This window comes from Lutjanus erythropterus, chromosome 10 (assembly GCF_056507025.1).
Source record: "Lutjanus erythropterus isolate fLutEry1 chromosome 10, fLutEry1.hap2, whole genome shotgun sequence".
Lineage (NCBI taxonomy): Eukaryota > Metazoa > Chordata > Actinopteri > Lutjaniformes > Lutjanidae > Lutjanus > Lutjanus erythropterus.
In genome coordinates, this window is record NC_139326.1 from 19,339,773 (window position 1) to 19,355,372 (window position 15,600).

A 15,600-nucleotide genomic window follows, 5' to 3' on the forward strand; every position below is an offset into this window, starting at 1 on the left:
CTCATTAGGAAACTGTTTACTGAGTGCATAAATCAAATGAGAATTGGCTTTTTTCTCATAAGGCTCCATAAAATCGGATTTCTTTTTGCAGCCAATGCAGTCGCCTCCTTCTGGCCATTAGAAATAATTCAGGTGTCAAGGCAATTCTACATTGGCTTTACTTTTTAGACCTGAAGGTCCTTCCACTTATTGTACTATCTATGATGGGAACTTCTGAGCAACACCTGCCAACCATATAACCGCACAGAATGAAGCATGCATCTAGACAAAAAGACAGCTGGGAAAAAAGTAAATACACGAAACTACTCAGAACAAGGTCTATGGATTATCTTGGGTGTCATAGTTTCCAATCTAGATAAATAAATAGCAGCACAGAAAATATGTAGTTTTGACTTTAGGGTGTACTGTCCCTTTAAGTTACGGATTATAAAGGCTTAGATAGAAATAGAGAGGAAAAGGTTAAAAAAAAAATAAGCATGAAATAGGCCTTTATATAAACCATAGGTATCATATGGTGCAGAAAACCATCGTGCAGTTTCCAGATGTTCCAGATGAGCATGAGTCCAGGTGTTCACCCTGCAGGTGATGTTTCAGGTCGGTACATTAGCAGAATTAAATCCGCTGCCTGCCTGTTGACTTTGTCTTCACATCATTACGCTGTAAAAGATAAAGGTCCACTTGTTTCCTCTCTGGCTGCACCTCTCCTCACTCCACCCCCACCCCCTCTGTGTCTGTGTGTGAATGGGTGTGTGTGAATGTGTGTGTGTGTGTGTGTGTGTGTGCGCGCGCATTCCTTCGCATCCAGCGGAGCGGCAGTCGGAGGTTGAGAGTCCGCGCAGAGAGGACACACACTCGGGCACAAAGCAGCCATCAGTGTCGCCGGTACAACACAGAGAAACATGCAGGTAAGACACAGTTATGATCCTTTATTTTATTTAACGATACGTGCGACAAGACGACAGGTTGAAATTGGTCATCATTTTTATTGCAGGTTGCAAAAAAAGCAAAAGCGTCTTAAGTTAAATCAACATCGCGCATGTGATCGCCACGCTACTTGTTGTTGTTAAATTGACATTTTTATCTTATTTTTTTTAAATCCTCCACGACCTCAGCGGCTCATTTGCTCCCACTTTTGCCGAAAGCTGAGTTTGAGAGTGAAGTTATGTAATTGCAGCCGAGCTGGAGGCTGAGGAGGAGACGCTCCTCTGCAGACTGCTTCTAGCAAGTGTCACTTGACATCACGTCTTCTTCCACCGCCACTTTTCCTCCCTCTTCGTCCAAATTTAAGCATACATGTTTTATCTGCGAGGGTTGTCTGTAGGATACCTCCTCATGTGGCTCCATGCGTGACTTCAAAGAAATCAGTACAGTATCTGGCTTAACATCCGCACAGTGGAGCTTTAAATCCTGAATTCTGGGAAGAGGAGAGGGGGATTGTGTTTGTAATTCTGCCTCTGCTTGTTTGCCTCCTGGCTAAAGAAACAATTTAGCAGATCCGTCCTCAGCAACAAGCAGCCTCTGAGTCTAAATCTGAGGTAATAGACTGCAAAGTGAAAGCCCAGCCAGCTTCCTCAAAGTGACTTCCAACACCTTGCAAGGCTTTTCTCATTAACGCTCCCACAATGATGTGTTTGCGGTGGAGGTTTCCCCTCTGTAGGGAAGACTGGAGACGGTTGCAACACTTTTTACACTCCTGTGTTGTAATAAATGCCCAGCAGCAAATGCTGAATATGTGTAATCGCTCAAGCATGTTTCTGATTGAATAAGAACCATCCCTTGTTGCAACTGTCCCCAGTCTACCCTAAACGCTGGGTTGCTACCCTGTTACTGCAGATGTAAATGAAGTCCTTGTAGGAGGCATGGCAGCTGCTCTCCAGGTTACATGCTGTGAACCTGTTTAATCTCAGTTTACTTGTTTGTTTGTGCACAGATGCAAACATTAGATCACTGACAGAAAACAAATGGTCTCTTCCTACACACACCCACACACTCACCTCTAGATGTACACATCTGCATGAACGCACACACACACACACACACACACACACTGCTCTCAGTGGTTGATTCCGTCTGCATGGTGGAGTAAAAGCAGTGAGGATGAGACAAAGCTTCTCTGTGATGATGAGGCTCAACATCAATCACTCACTGAGACGGTCTGTCAGTCAGTAAATCGGTTGATCAATCACACAAACGATCAGATGGAGAGCAGAGGTGTGCAGGCTTCAGTGTGCGTAGACACATTTTTTTTTATGTATGTGCTTGTTTTTCTATCTTTCCTCATCTGTGATTCATCATGGTCCGTGTGTTTATTGGTAATGGCTTAAAAGTTTTAATTTTCATTAAGGCTGCAACAAGGCTGTCTTCATTAGAGGTCAATCTACAGTTTTCTTGGTTTATCAGTTAATCGTTTAGTTGTTAATTCAATTTAAAAAAAAATTTGGAGCATTTTTTTTATTTCGTTTTGTTTTTTTCACCATGTGCTCACTTGCAGATGAACACCTGCACACTCATCTTTGGTTTAGATGTGCATGCATGCTCTTATTTGTACATTGGACCAAAAGTCCATTTGTTCGACAGTCCATTCCAGAGACAGTCCAAAGACTAACACCCTTTGCTACAAGCACCTGTTGTTCAAAAAAGACACACTCTGGTATTGCCAACTTACGTACGTAACCGAACAGATGTAACATACTTATTTCAACCCAAACCATGATCTTTTCCTAAACCTGACCAAGTATTCTGTTGCTTAAACCTAACCGAACCGCGACTGTTTCACAACGTTAACCACATGTGTATTGTTCGTACCAGTGGCTATTGTTACCATGACGATGAAGGTCACCTTACAAAGGTCAACCATGTTCTTCCTTTCCAACACGTCCAAATACACTAAGGTATTAAGGGCAAAAAACTCCAGGGAGAGAGTATTTTCAGAATAACAGGCATTCAGAGCAGTCTGCCTTTGTTTTCAGGATTGGACAAATAGGCTTTCTATCCAATAGGACATTTTTCTGACCACTGGGGTCCCAGAATAATGGGACGTCAGAACAATGAGGAGTCCATCACAAGTACCCAGAGGTGGTACTGACGTTTTAAAATGTCTTGTTTCGTCTGACCGCCAGTCAAATTACCATTGATATTTCATTTGAACGTAAAGAGGAATGAGAAAATTATTAAATAGTAATTTATTTTTTGCATTTTTCCTCAAAATAATGATTAATTGATTCATTCGAATAGTTGCAGATTGATTTTCTATTGATTAAATTGTTTATTTTCTCAATTAATGAATCATTTGACTTAAATGTCAGAAAACTGTTGTGCTCATTACAATTTTCTTAAGTCCAAGGTGATGTGAAGGTAGAGTTAAGCAATTCTTGGCATTTTGCCTGAAAAACAACTAAAACAATTAATCAATTTTCAACATAATGTCTAGTTAACATTGGTGTCATTTCATCTGTAATTTGTGTTTGTTTGGGGTTTTAAATAAGTCTATCTCTCCTGTTCTGTGTATGTAAAAGTTGGACATAAGTCAAATTTAAGTGCGTCAGTAGGAGAAATGTTGTATAAATTATTGGTATGAGCAGCCATTATTGGCATCAGTTTGACACCTGCCATTATCTGACTGTAGCAGCACCTCTCCATCAGCATTTTGATTTTTCTCTTTTCTCCTCTCTCCCTGGTTATTGACATGCAGGTGTTTGAATTAAATCACGCTGTGAGGCATCCGGGCGCCTGATATTTGAGTGTGTGACTCACTCATGTTTTGCCAAAGAATGACTGTATGATCAATAGGGTTTGTAGCTGTTCGCTCATTCTGAGTCATTTTCAGTGAGATCAGAGTGGCTGTCACAAAGAGTCCTAACATCCTAATATATTCTTATATATCACATCATTATGTATCAGATTTGTCGTCGGATTGAAAAAGGCTCAGTCTGTTCCCAGAATTACTTTTTGTTGAAGTCTTGAATGTATTTGATTTAGTGATTCCGTGTCTGGCATCATCCACTTTCATCTTCTTCTTTTACTAACAAGCGTTGTCTGTGGAGCCAAAGCCCAATTTATCTTATTCCTCTGTGCCAAAGAGCCTCATTGTTGTCCAAAAACTATTCAAAACACATAATTGAGCCAAACTGTTGCACTGGGTGACATGTTCCTTCACTGTAATGCACATTGCCTCATTTGTTTATTTAGAATCAATCCCACATACACCATCGTGCTGAAAATAGTCCCCTCAAATGCTCTATTTATTCCTGTTTAAAGGGACAATTCGCATCAAAATAAAAAATACATATTTTTCCTCCTCCAATGTAATGGGACTAAATCGCACCAGCTTATGGTGCTTAAAGCACCAAAAAAATAAATTTCGAAGAACTCAAATGTAGTGTCTCTTTCCAAGAATCATGACCCAGTTACTCAGGATAATCCACAGACCTTGTTATGAGCATTTTCGTGTAAGAACTGTTTTCTTTCTGTGGTAGAATCTACCTGTACTACTCTAAAATCTACCAGAACGACTTTCTTTTCTACTAGAAATAAAGTAGTTTCCGCATGATACTGCTCACAACAAGGTCTGTTGATTATCTTGAGTAACCAGGTCATGATTTTTGGAAACAGACGCTGCTGTTGAGTTTTTAAAAGTGTGTTTTGTTTGAGCACCATAAGTGCCATCTTGTTCCATTATACTGGAACTCTGCAACTCACACCAAAACAATCTAGATGGAAAATAGCACTACGGGTCGAGGTAGAAATATGTATTTTTGATCTTGTGGTAAATTGTCCCATGACGTTTACTCCTGAGTAACAAATGCTGAAAATTACAATCCCAGTTGTTTTAGGAAATTATTTTTAAGAATGGAAGTTGCAGGAAATAATGGACTTGTGACTGAGAACTTTGAAGGTGAACTTGTAAAATATTGAGAAATGGACTAAAGCCTGATTTACAGTTATAAGTTAAAGAGCCTACACATTAAGGATGCCCCCACATTCCAAATATGTTATTTGGGAAAGCACAAATAATGAAATGGAAAGAGATATTTCTTATATCAGAAATTGCTCATTTTCATTTGGAAAAAGACAGCTCCATGATTACCTCTGCATAGTTTATAAAGTTTGCATCTACTTTAATGAATCACTGATGTAATGCGCCAAGATTATTCCCTTCAACAGGGAGATAGTTCTATATTTCTATATACTATATATCTTTATTATGTCTTTATTACTTCCAATGCAAGATGTAATCTTTTGAAATATCATAAAACATTTTTTCTCTTTCTGAATGTCCACTAATTAAAGGGGAGTAGGTGGTGGACAGGCCATAAAAGTTGATAAAGAGAGAGTGATAGCTGAACAGTACAGAATGAGGATGTAGAAATCTATTTCATAATTAATTAGGTGACATTGTTAAATCATTGTGATGCTTTGTAGGCACAACAGTTGCATTGGAAATTAGCTTAGACATTAGAAAAATAATATTAGGTGAGAAAATAGAACATTTGTCCAATTTTACATGCCTTCCAGGACAAACATCTGGTCTTCTATCCAAATACAGAGACAGATAGATTTGTTGGTTGAACAGATACAGATACAGATGATGTCTCTGTGCATATCTGCTACACATGAAACTACATCGAAGACACAACATGCGCAGATCACAAAAACCGTGATTGGTTGGTGTAGATAGTTGATAATGAAAACATTAAAGAAGTTGAAGAAAGCCTCTTGACAAACCTCTCGCATTTCCACTGCAAACCCTCCTCTCACTGCTATCACTCTGTATCATGGTGAATGAATGAATGTAAACACAGCGATCGCACGGTTGTAGTCCCCAATCCAGTGATGAGACGAGGCAAAGTACTTAAGAAGTTATGTGGCTGAAACTCCAGTTATATAAGAACATCGTAGTCCATTTTATCACAAAGTGAAGCAAAGCACTTATATAATTAAAGCAGGATATGGTCTGATCACATACATCTGTTTACTAAAGTTGCAGCGGTGACATCAGTGGATGAACCCTGATACTGAACTTTAAAGGGAAACTCGCGCTGTAGATACAGTTTATACTCTCGTTAACCCCTTTTCTCCAGGCATAAAGGTGGATGAACACTTTGATGGTTTTGGTCTTTTGATGGGATTTTTAGACATGAACAGAAGTACAGTATAACTTCATCCTGTGTAGCTTCATCCTTTAACTTACATTAGCAGGAAGCTTAAAAGCTTCATGTCTGGCTCACTGTATAAGCACTTAACTCAGATCTCAACATGTCATGGATGCATTCTGGTTTTGGTAATAGCTTTATAGTTAATATTAATGGATGCCTTATGGTTGGATTAGATTCAACCTGCTTCATTAATGATATTGACATCCACAATATATACTGACTGTATGCCACTTCTTTGGTGAATTTTCTGGCCCGAAGAACCTGGCTCGGGTTGCAGCAGGGTGAATGAGTCAATGAATGAGTGGTGCGTGTGAATGAGTGAATGTTACAGTTCCAACAAAAATATACAATGTGGTGCATTTGTCAAAAAGCATCACATTACTTGTGGATTCACAGTGTTCACAAACAACGTAAACACTTTCACTATCAAAAATGGATGCAAAAAAACCCTACTTAATATTGTTGAAAAACAATATTTTCTCTGCGTCTTCATGTCACACGCCTGTGTCTGATAGTGATGACGTACATGCAGTGATTGTGTCATTTATAAATGAATCTGTGACACCTTGTAGTTATTTTTAAAAAACAACCAAAAATGGCACCTACAGTTTTAGTGAGGCTACAGTCACTGTAGAAACTGTCTTTTCTGTGATTGATTTTTCTCTGACAAGTCCCCCAAACTAAATGTCAAAATATGTCGCTTTTGTCCCTTTTGTCCATGCGAACAGAATGACACATCAATGCCCGTATCAGCAGGTTGACAACACTTGTCTGCACTGTTAAATACAACTGAAAAAAAACATTTTTTTTATGATGTGAAAGCTTTCTGGTTGAGGTTTGTTGGATTTAGGCACAACAATGACTTGAGGTTAGGGAATGGTCATGGTTTGGGTTTAAATACGTTCTTAGTTAAATATGCAGCACTGTTTGTAAATGCAGTATTCAAAGAGAGAGAGAGACATAGAGAGAGAATTAAGAGAGTGAGTGGCATTAGAGAGAACAAAACATTGAATCAGAGAAATAAAATGTTATTTCCTGACTGTGGTTACGTTCTAAAGCACAAATAAACACGACCACGACTCCACATGAAGCAGTCCTCTGTCTGCTCTGCCTGCGTGTGTCTGTGTGTACAACTCTCGTAGCAGCTCTCACAGACAGAGAGCTGAGGACAGAGGTGGAGAATGCAGTGTAACCTTTGGTCGTGTATTCAAAACCTGCGCGCTGTTTTGGCGGGAGGTTGCACTGCCAAACGGGCTGAAGTGGGTGATGATTTAGAGGGATTATGTTTATATGAGTCTTCACATTGTTTTTATTTTTTTTTTAAATGCTAAATGCTACACAGTATTCCTTTAAGGTTTGAAACAAAAATAAAAATTAATATGACCACTTCGTCATGGTTAGGGGAGTTTTGTTGTCATGGTTACAATAAAATTGACTTGGGTAAGGGAACAGTCCTGGTTATTGTTAAAACAAACCGACACTGAATGGCAGGAACGTCTCACTTATTAAAGTGCGATGTTTTGACCACCTCCCTCTGCAGACTCACTCACTCGCTCACCTGTCTTCCTCTGGTCTTGTCATGAATAAATATGGCCACTAGATGTTTTCGTCACTTGGACGTGAACATGTTGTTTTGGGGCATTTCCTCAAACAATGATATTTAGATGTTTTTCTTGGGAATCCAGAATCATACGATCAGTTTAGTCAGCAACTATGGATTATATTATTATTCTAGCATGTGTTTATGTGTTCAGTTATTGATTCTGCTACAGGAAAAGATTATGAATTATGTATTATGTGTTTGTATTAATTGTTTATTTTTATTAATTATGTACCATCATCTGTAATTGAAATGCTGGGTTTTTGCAGTGGGAAAACCAACCTACAACTGCACTCTGCAGAGCAGATTCTTCTCTCATAACTGTGCTGAAGACAAAGACGTTTTAACTGCCATCTCACTGAGACTTTAAAGCTCATGTAACAAGTATTTTATGGACTTTACCTTTAAGAGAGTCAGCCTGATGTTGCAGTTTTCCACAGAGCAGCATGTCAATCAAAGCAGTCACACACAGTCAACCTGCACAGATCAGTGACACTACAGCAGACAGACTGACTGCAACACACACACACACACACAGACACACACACACACACACACACACACACACACACACACACACACACACAATGCATTGTGCTGCACCTGATATAGTGTCTGGGGGACCCACCTGTTCAATAGGTGGAGTGTTTGGTAGATTTAAATAATTGAACAGCTCTGGTAACTGTATCCTTTAAAGTGGGAACAGGGATTGGCTCCACACACTTCTGATCCAACTTCAACATCAAACACAGAGGAGAGCTTTTCTCCACATCACTGCAGAGGAACTGTACAGACTTCTTAGCTCATGGCTTATCTCTGAAATCTTCATTTTATCTCACTGCACTTTGATTTTTTTTAAGGATCTGGGCTTTAAAAGGGGGCATATTTATTATTGTGAATGAGCTTTGATATGGTAAATTGGTCCAAATGGAGAATTTCACACACCAAGCCACACACACATGATATTATCGACCTATAGAGGGAAGAAATGCAGTGAGGTGAAAAGATGCTGCTGTGAAATACCAAACACTGATCAATTAGTGTTGTGATGTTCATACACACGATCTGTATTATCTGTTAATGTACTTATTGACCTATACAATGAGGAATGACAGAATGTGATGTGTTTGACATGGACTGATGTGTGTGTGTGTGTGTGTGTGTGTGTGTGTGTGTGTGTGTGTGTGTGCGTGTGTGCGTGTGTGTGTCTGTGTGTGTGTGTGTGTGTTAGAGAGAGGAGGAGGAGGAGCTGATAATTGAAACATGGCTCCTCTATCGCTCGGAGCCTCCCCAGAGTATTAATTCTTTCTCCACATGAAGGCTCACACATCAATATAATACTCTTTCTTTCTCTCTTGCTCTCTCAGTCACACACACTCTCTCTCTCTCACACAAACACACACGCACGCACACACATATGAACAGCATGCAGTCCATATGGATGTGCCATCCTCCCACAGACACACTGATTCACACTGACAGCCATACTGAGCGGCTCAAGCAGTCAGGACACAAATAGTATCAGCTCACGACCATCAGGCTGCTCGCATATTTTCTTCAGGATGCAGCAGGCTTCATTTAAAGAGACGCAATATGCAAAACCATATCTTATAGGCAGTAATGTAGATGTTTTCTATCAGCTCTCAGTTAAGGTTACAGTTCGATGGCACATATCCAGAAGTTTATCAGTCCGACTCTCCAACTATAATCCAAACTACCATCTGTTAGGCTGTTTTTCTGTTGTGAAGCCACTCAACTTGTTTTCCATTCTAACATTTTTTCTTCAGCTTTACTGTTACCACTGTTACCAGCCTTGATATTATGTGGCTGGTATTGTTTTCATCAATATGATGTGTATCATCATGGCAAACTATGGTACTGGAGACACCCACAATAGCAGACACTACCACAGAAGCTGTTTTGAATCTTTTACCAGGTGTTTATATGTTTGTGGACAGATTTTTGTCAAAACCGTAGAAGATGCTGGCATGAAACTTTACAGGTGTGTAATTGAGATTATAATAAAGGTCGAGTCCGAAAATGAGTATGGTCTGAGCCTGGTTGGCATTAAAACAAAGACATTTTCATAGACTGTTGGAGTTAAAGGTGTTTTCATAGACTGTTAAACCCTGTTATACACACCATTGTCAGTGTGAAACTCATTTTCTATTGTCTATGTAGTTTTAAAACAGAGTTCTCTGAAACAATCAATCCACCATGTTGAACGTTTTGAATGTGATGTTCTCAACAACATGCAGCTTGATTGTTCAGATGAAGCAAAACTTCAGAAATGCATCGGCTGCATACAAGTTCGAAGAATATTAACTTGCAGATTAATTCCACAAAAGACATGCGTCTGGCTTGCAAAGTCCTTCACTTCAGTGTACAGCATGGCTGGTATTGTTTTCGTCTTGTCAGACCGTTTGTGTTCCATCATGGCAAAATGTGTTCCTGGAGACACCCAGTGTAGTTGCAACCACTGCAGGAGTGGCTTGGATGACTTTGGCAGGTGTTTAGATGTCTGTGGACAGATTTTGTTAACACGACAGCATCACAACTGCGAAAGATTGCTGTCATGAAACTTCACAGGAGCGTTGAGATCAAAATGCAGCAATGACTACTGAGCATTCATAGCTTTGAATGTCAACACGCATCACAGGTTGTGTGATCCCATCACTAGATGGTCTCTAGTTTTCTGCGTTTTTTCCATTGAGTTGTTTAAGCACAGTATGTCCTTGTTTACTAGCAGCATTTTTTTTCTGGAAAGGACACACCATGTTGCTGGTGGCTGGGATGTATTATGAGCGGTGCAGGACTTTGAAACCAGACACCGGGGTTCACATCCTGGTTAAGTCTGGGCAACAAAAGCACTTTGGTTCAGGTTAGTGAAAGATTCAGTTTCAGTTAAATATTTAAAAAGTAAACATGTCCTGTCTCATGCCTCAAGGCGGTGTTGACTTCTTCTATTATTTAACCAAGAGCACGATTTCCTGTAACCTCAAACATGTGCTGCAAGTGACTAAACATGACAAAAACAAGATTAATTATGCTGCAGCTGCTACGAGTGGATACTGTAAAGAACCCAAATAAAATACATCATCAGTCTGCACTTTGCAGATATGTTCAGTGGTCAGCTCTTTCACTGTATCTGCTGTTTCAAATTAGAAGTAAATAAACGTAACTAGGAGACAGGGTTGTGTAACACGTCTGTTTACTTCCTGTCAACACTAATGTAATGATACCTTCCCCTTCAGAAATGTGTGATTTTTCATCCTTAAATTATTTGCTCACTTATCACAGTTTGCTTGGTACATATTGTTAATAGTGTGTTCTGTTTGTTTTGTGTATTGTGTTTTGTGGGCATTTTGATAATTACCTCAGTGTCTTAGATAACCGTCAGCAGTACTACATACTGACTGCAGGCTGTACCAAGCTAGCTGTGAAAAGTGAAGTAACAAACTTCAGGATGAAAAATTGCTAAGTTTACAGGTGAAGGTAACATTACTATAGTGGAAGGATGAAAACAGATGTGCAGCTCATCTCACTGCATTGTGCCTGCACAGAGCTGCTTTCCCAACAGAAAGATTGTAAAAAAAGGATAAAATTGTAGAGGGAAAAGCTGACTTTTAATCTCTGGTATGGGTCGATCTCTAAAAGTGCTGGATCCAAACGTTTCCCATAATGCAACCATCTTTATGTTAGACCTTCACTGCCAGGTAAACAGTAGAGGTGCACAGAGATGTCATTATCTGTCTCTGTATCTGTATTCAGACCGAAGACCAGAGGTGGGCTTGGTTTATACAGGTAATCTCATTAAATTGGGAAAATGCCATATTTTCTAACCTAATATTCATTGGCAATGCAATTGTTGTGGCATGTAATTAATTATTAAACATATTTCTACATCCTCATACTGTACTTTCATCTCTCTCTCCGTCTTTTGTATTTTTGTTTTTAACTTCTAAAACTAAACTCATTTTTATGAACTGAACCCTGCCACCACTACCCTTTTAACCGGGCAACGTTGAGCAATTAAAAGCTGAAAAAATGTTTTAGAAATCAAAAGATTCTGTTTTGCATTGGACATAGGAACTCTACAGTAAAGATATGAAGAACATTCTTCATTTGAAGGGAATAATCTTCAATTTCAATGATGTTGCATTCATGTTTCTTCATGTGTTAATCTTACTGCAGTTCACAGAACTAGAATATTATGAATATTGTTATATATTATAATAATATTACAATACTAAAAATTAAGCACTTGTGTGAAAATGTACTTACACACAGGTAAAAAGTAGCACTCTGAACATTGCTGTGTTTTGGAAACAATGTTTTACTGAAAAAAGAGTAACTTTGAGTAGAAGAAATATCTGTTTTCTTTGCATTGTTTGTGCTTTGCTGAATAACATAAATGGATTTGGGTGTATCCCGAGTAAACACCCACATCTTTCAAACTCATCACCCAGTTTTTAAACACAGGTCGCTTGTTAGAGATTTGAGGACGCACATTACCTTTTTATTTTTTGTGCCGCCAATCATTTTACAACTCGAGGGATCATTTTATTTCAACTTACTTTGCAACAAATCTCCTCCATGTTATTTGTCAACATGTGTATCAGCAACAAAAGGAGCTATCTTTCAGTGAATCTGTGTGTCGTTCTCATGCAGAGATTTGAGACCGCCTCGCTCCCGCACACAGCTCAGCTTCCTCTGCAGGAAATCCCGGGTGTTGGAATTGATGTGCCAGGGAATTTTTTTTTATATCAAGTATTTACTGTATCTCTGCCTTTGTGCTGTCAGTCCTTGTCACCCTGCTCCTCCTCCTGCCTGCTCGCTTCTTTTCTCTACATATGCAAGCGCACACACAGACACCCACACAAAAACACACACTCTGTCTTCCTCACACTCACAGAAGCTGAGTCTACCTCCCTTGTGTTCAGATCCCAGGTGGTATTTCTGCTTCACCTGGACAGTCGTCTGGTGACAGGTGACATTATGGTGAGAGAGGCGGGTAAAGTGTGTGTGTGAGTGTGTGTGTGTGCGTGTGTGTGTGTGTGTGTAGGTGCAGCAGAGATGGAAAGGGAGTGATTGACTGTGAAATAAATTGGAAGGAATGAAGAGGAGAGGAGATGGAGGGATGAAGGATAGATTTGTGCTGACATCCAGGCTGAAGAGAAATAATAAATATTAATACGAACGGCTGATTAAATGACTGTTGTTGTTGTTCACCTTTTCCATTGTATGCATGTGTGTGCTGATGTGTGTGTGTGGTGTAGTCTACTCTCATTTTCCTTCCAAGTGAAATTAGGTTAGGTCTTTGAAATATAGCCCTGTGGATCAATTAGATCTCCTCAGAGTTTTATGAAGGAGTGTTGAACAATAAATAGATATTGAAAGAGAAAAGGAGCGCAGAAAGGAATGGAAGCTTGTGGTTGGATTTATGGGATGAGATGGGGAGAAAAGATTTATTTTGAAATTTAATAACCTTTTAAAAAAAAACATTTTCTGGTACCTGTCAGCTAATAATGCTATCGGTCCAGTAGTTCTGAAACCTAGCTGCTAAAAGTGATCCTTCAGTTACTGTTGCTTGTCAAGTTTTAGTTCTTGGACAGCGCGCACACATGCCAACCCAGCATCACTGCAGTTTGTGAAATAGTCACGAAATGTACTTTTATTGTGTCAGTGATGATCGACAGGGATTATTTTTATCTTTGTCTCTACCTTGTTATTTTTTAAAGGAAAATCCTGCTTAGTATGCCTTCAACTGCTTAGCAAACATACTTGTTTGAATTTTCAAACAGTTTCCTATAAAAGGCAGGACTTTGCTGCTAATGTTAGGCTAAACTCTTTGAATGCTTTGTGATGCTATAGTAAGGTAATTAGTCAGGCATGCTAATGATTATAGCTCATATTTCAGCAGACAAACGCACTGTTTAATCCAATCTTACACTTCTGCTCGTGTTTTCGGTTTTGGAAAAGCTACAGAAAGTCTCATGCAGAACACATAAACATGTAATTTTAGCAAAAGATTAAGTCTGCACTTAATTGAACCCAGGATTGTTTGGCTGCCAGTTCTGAGGGTTGTTTGAGCTTACATATGGTATCACCATGCTGCAGTGTGGGTATGTGGGTGGTTGTTGTGTGTGACAGAGGTAAAGGGGGAATGCCTGTGCGTTTGCGTCTCGGTGTGTATTTATAGTCTGCGCTTGTGTCTGCTTTTATGTAACTGCTCTGAATGCTTGTCTGTAGATGTGTTGTGGATGCATACAATATGTGTGGCCTCGCTTACATCTGTTATTTTTGTAAATGTGTGAGCTTCAGCTGTCCTCACAGGTTTTAGAACTCAAGTTGACAAAGTTCTGTGAGAAAATGTATAAAAGAGTGTGATATTCCCGTTTCTAAATTTCAGAGATGGTAAACAACAAACTCTTTCAGCAAATGGCTATTGTTGTGTCTAGATTACCTAGTCTAATCTCAGTTTAATTTACCAAGTTTATTTGTATCACGGACCATGTACAAAATACTTCAGTTTCCGAAAGAGAAAAGATGCTTTGTACCATTTGGCTTTCTAGCTTATTTCCATCTGCAGTCCTTGTCTGGGTTTATAGTCAATTGATTAATCAATAGCCAATTCCATTTTGGGTCTTGTTCCAATCAGCTAAGATTGCAATCAAATAAAACTTTTATCAAAATGTTTATCTCCTTTCTCTTTATTTATTTGCACAAAGCAGTGTTAGTCATTTAACTAAGTATCAAAATTGGATGTATAGTATGAGGGGATTAAAGGGGTTGTGAGAGATTAAATATTGTATTGAGATTAAATATTGTATTGAGATTATATAAAATGCTACAGAGCCACGACAATAAACATCAGTCTACAAATTAATAGAGCTCAGTATGAATATAAATACCGGTGCGGTGGCCTCGTAGCTCAGTTGGTCAAGCGTTCGCCCCACATACTGAGACTGTGCGTCCTCTGTAGCGGCTGCGGTTTTGATTCTCCGATTCCCACCTGTGTTTCATATCATTCCCCCACTCTCTCTCCCCTTTCTGTCATTTCTTCAGTTTTTTTTCCACAAAACTTTAAATGTTAAACACAAAGCAGTCATACAAGAAGTTTGTCTAAATAAAATGCAGCCTAAACCTGCCAATATGTTAAATTAATGTTAGTGTAAATTAAGATCTATATTATCAAGAAATTACTGTTTTGGGGTGCTTTTTTTTAAATAACATCTTCTATGACTCATGCATTTTCCCTGGTGGCATGTTTAAGCACATTTTGACCTTGAAGAAGCAGTCAGGCAGAACAAATAGACCTCTGCTGGCTGAGTTTGAGTCATAGGAAAAGTCTGAGTACATGTGTGCTGGGACATTATGGCAGAACATAAGAGAGGGAGAGACAAGCTTTATCTCTGCTGTGGCCTGATAGAATGTTAATCACATATAATTTATTAATGAAAACTCCCAGCCGCTAATATGAGATTATGAGACTAACAGCGCTCTCTTTCTGTCTATTCCCTTTCCATCACTGTTCCTCTTCCTTTTTACTCCATCAGAGTTCCTCTTTTCCATCCCACTTAACTTTACTTTACTGACATGGCCACAATTAAATACAATATTGCCTATGGATATTGTAGTGCGTTTAAAATGTAAGTATAATTATTCAGACTGTAAGAAAAACGCCACCTAACTAGGGGTGTGTCGTATCATATTATGTCTGATATATCATTCTAAATTTTAAAATAGGATAAAAAATATATTCTGTTAGTGGCAACATTACAATATTATATACATTAATATTGTGATAATGGCAATATTATGGTGGAGGAGTTAGTTCCAAAA

General features: G+C 38.9%; 1 protein-coding gene across 1 annotated transcript in view; it reads left to right on the forward strand.

The window, feature by feature from the left end:
* The first annotated feature begins 770 nt into the window (after positions 1-770).
* kcnip3a (Kv channel interacting protein 3a, calsenilin) overlaps positions 771-15,600 on the forward strand; it is a 57,387-nt gene continuing 42,557 nt past the window's right edge. The window contains exon 1 of the mRNA XM_084728533.1: positions 771-905. Coding sequence (XP_084584659.1) covers positions 900-905 — 6 coding nt within the window. The 5' untranslated portion in view covers positions 771-899. The remainder of the gene's footprint in view (positions 906-15,600) is intronic.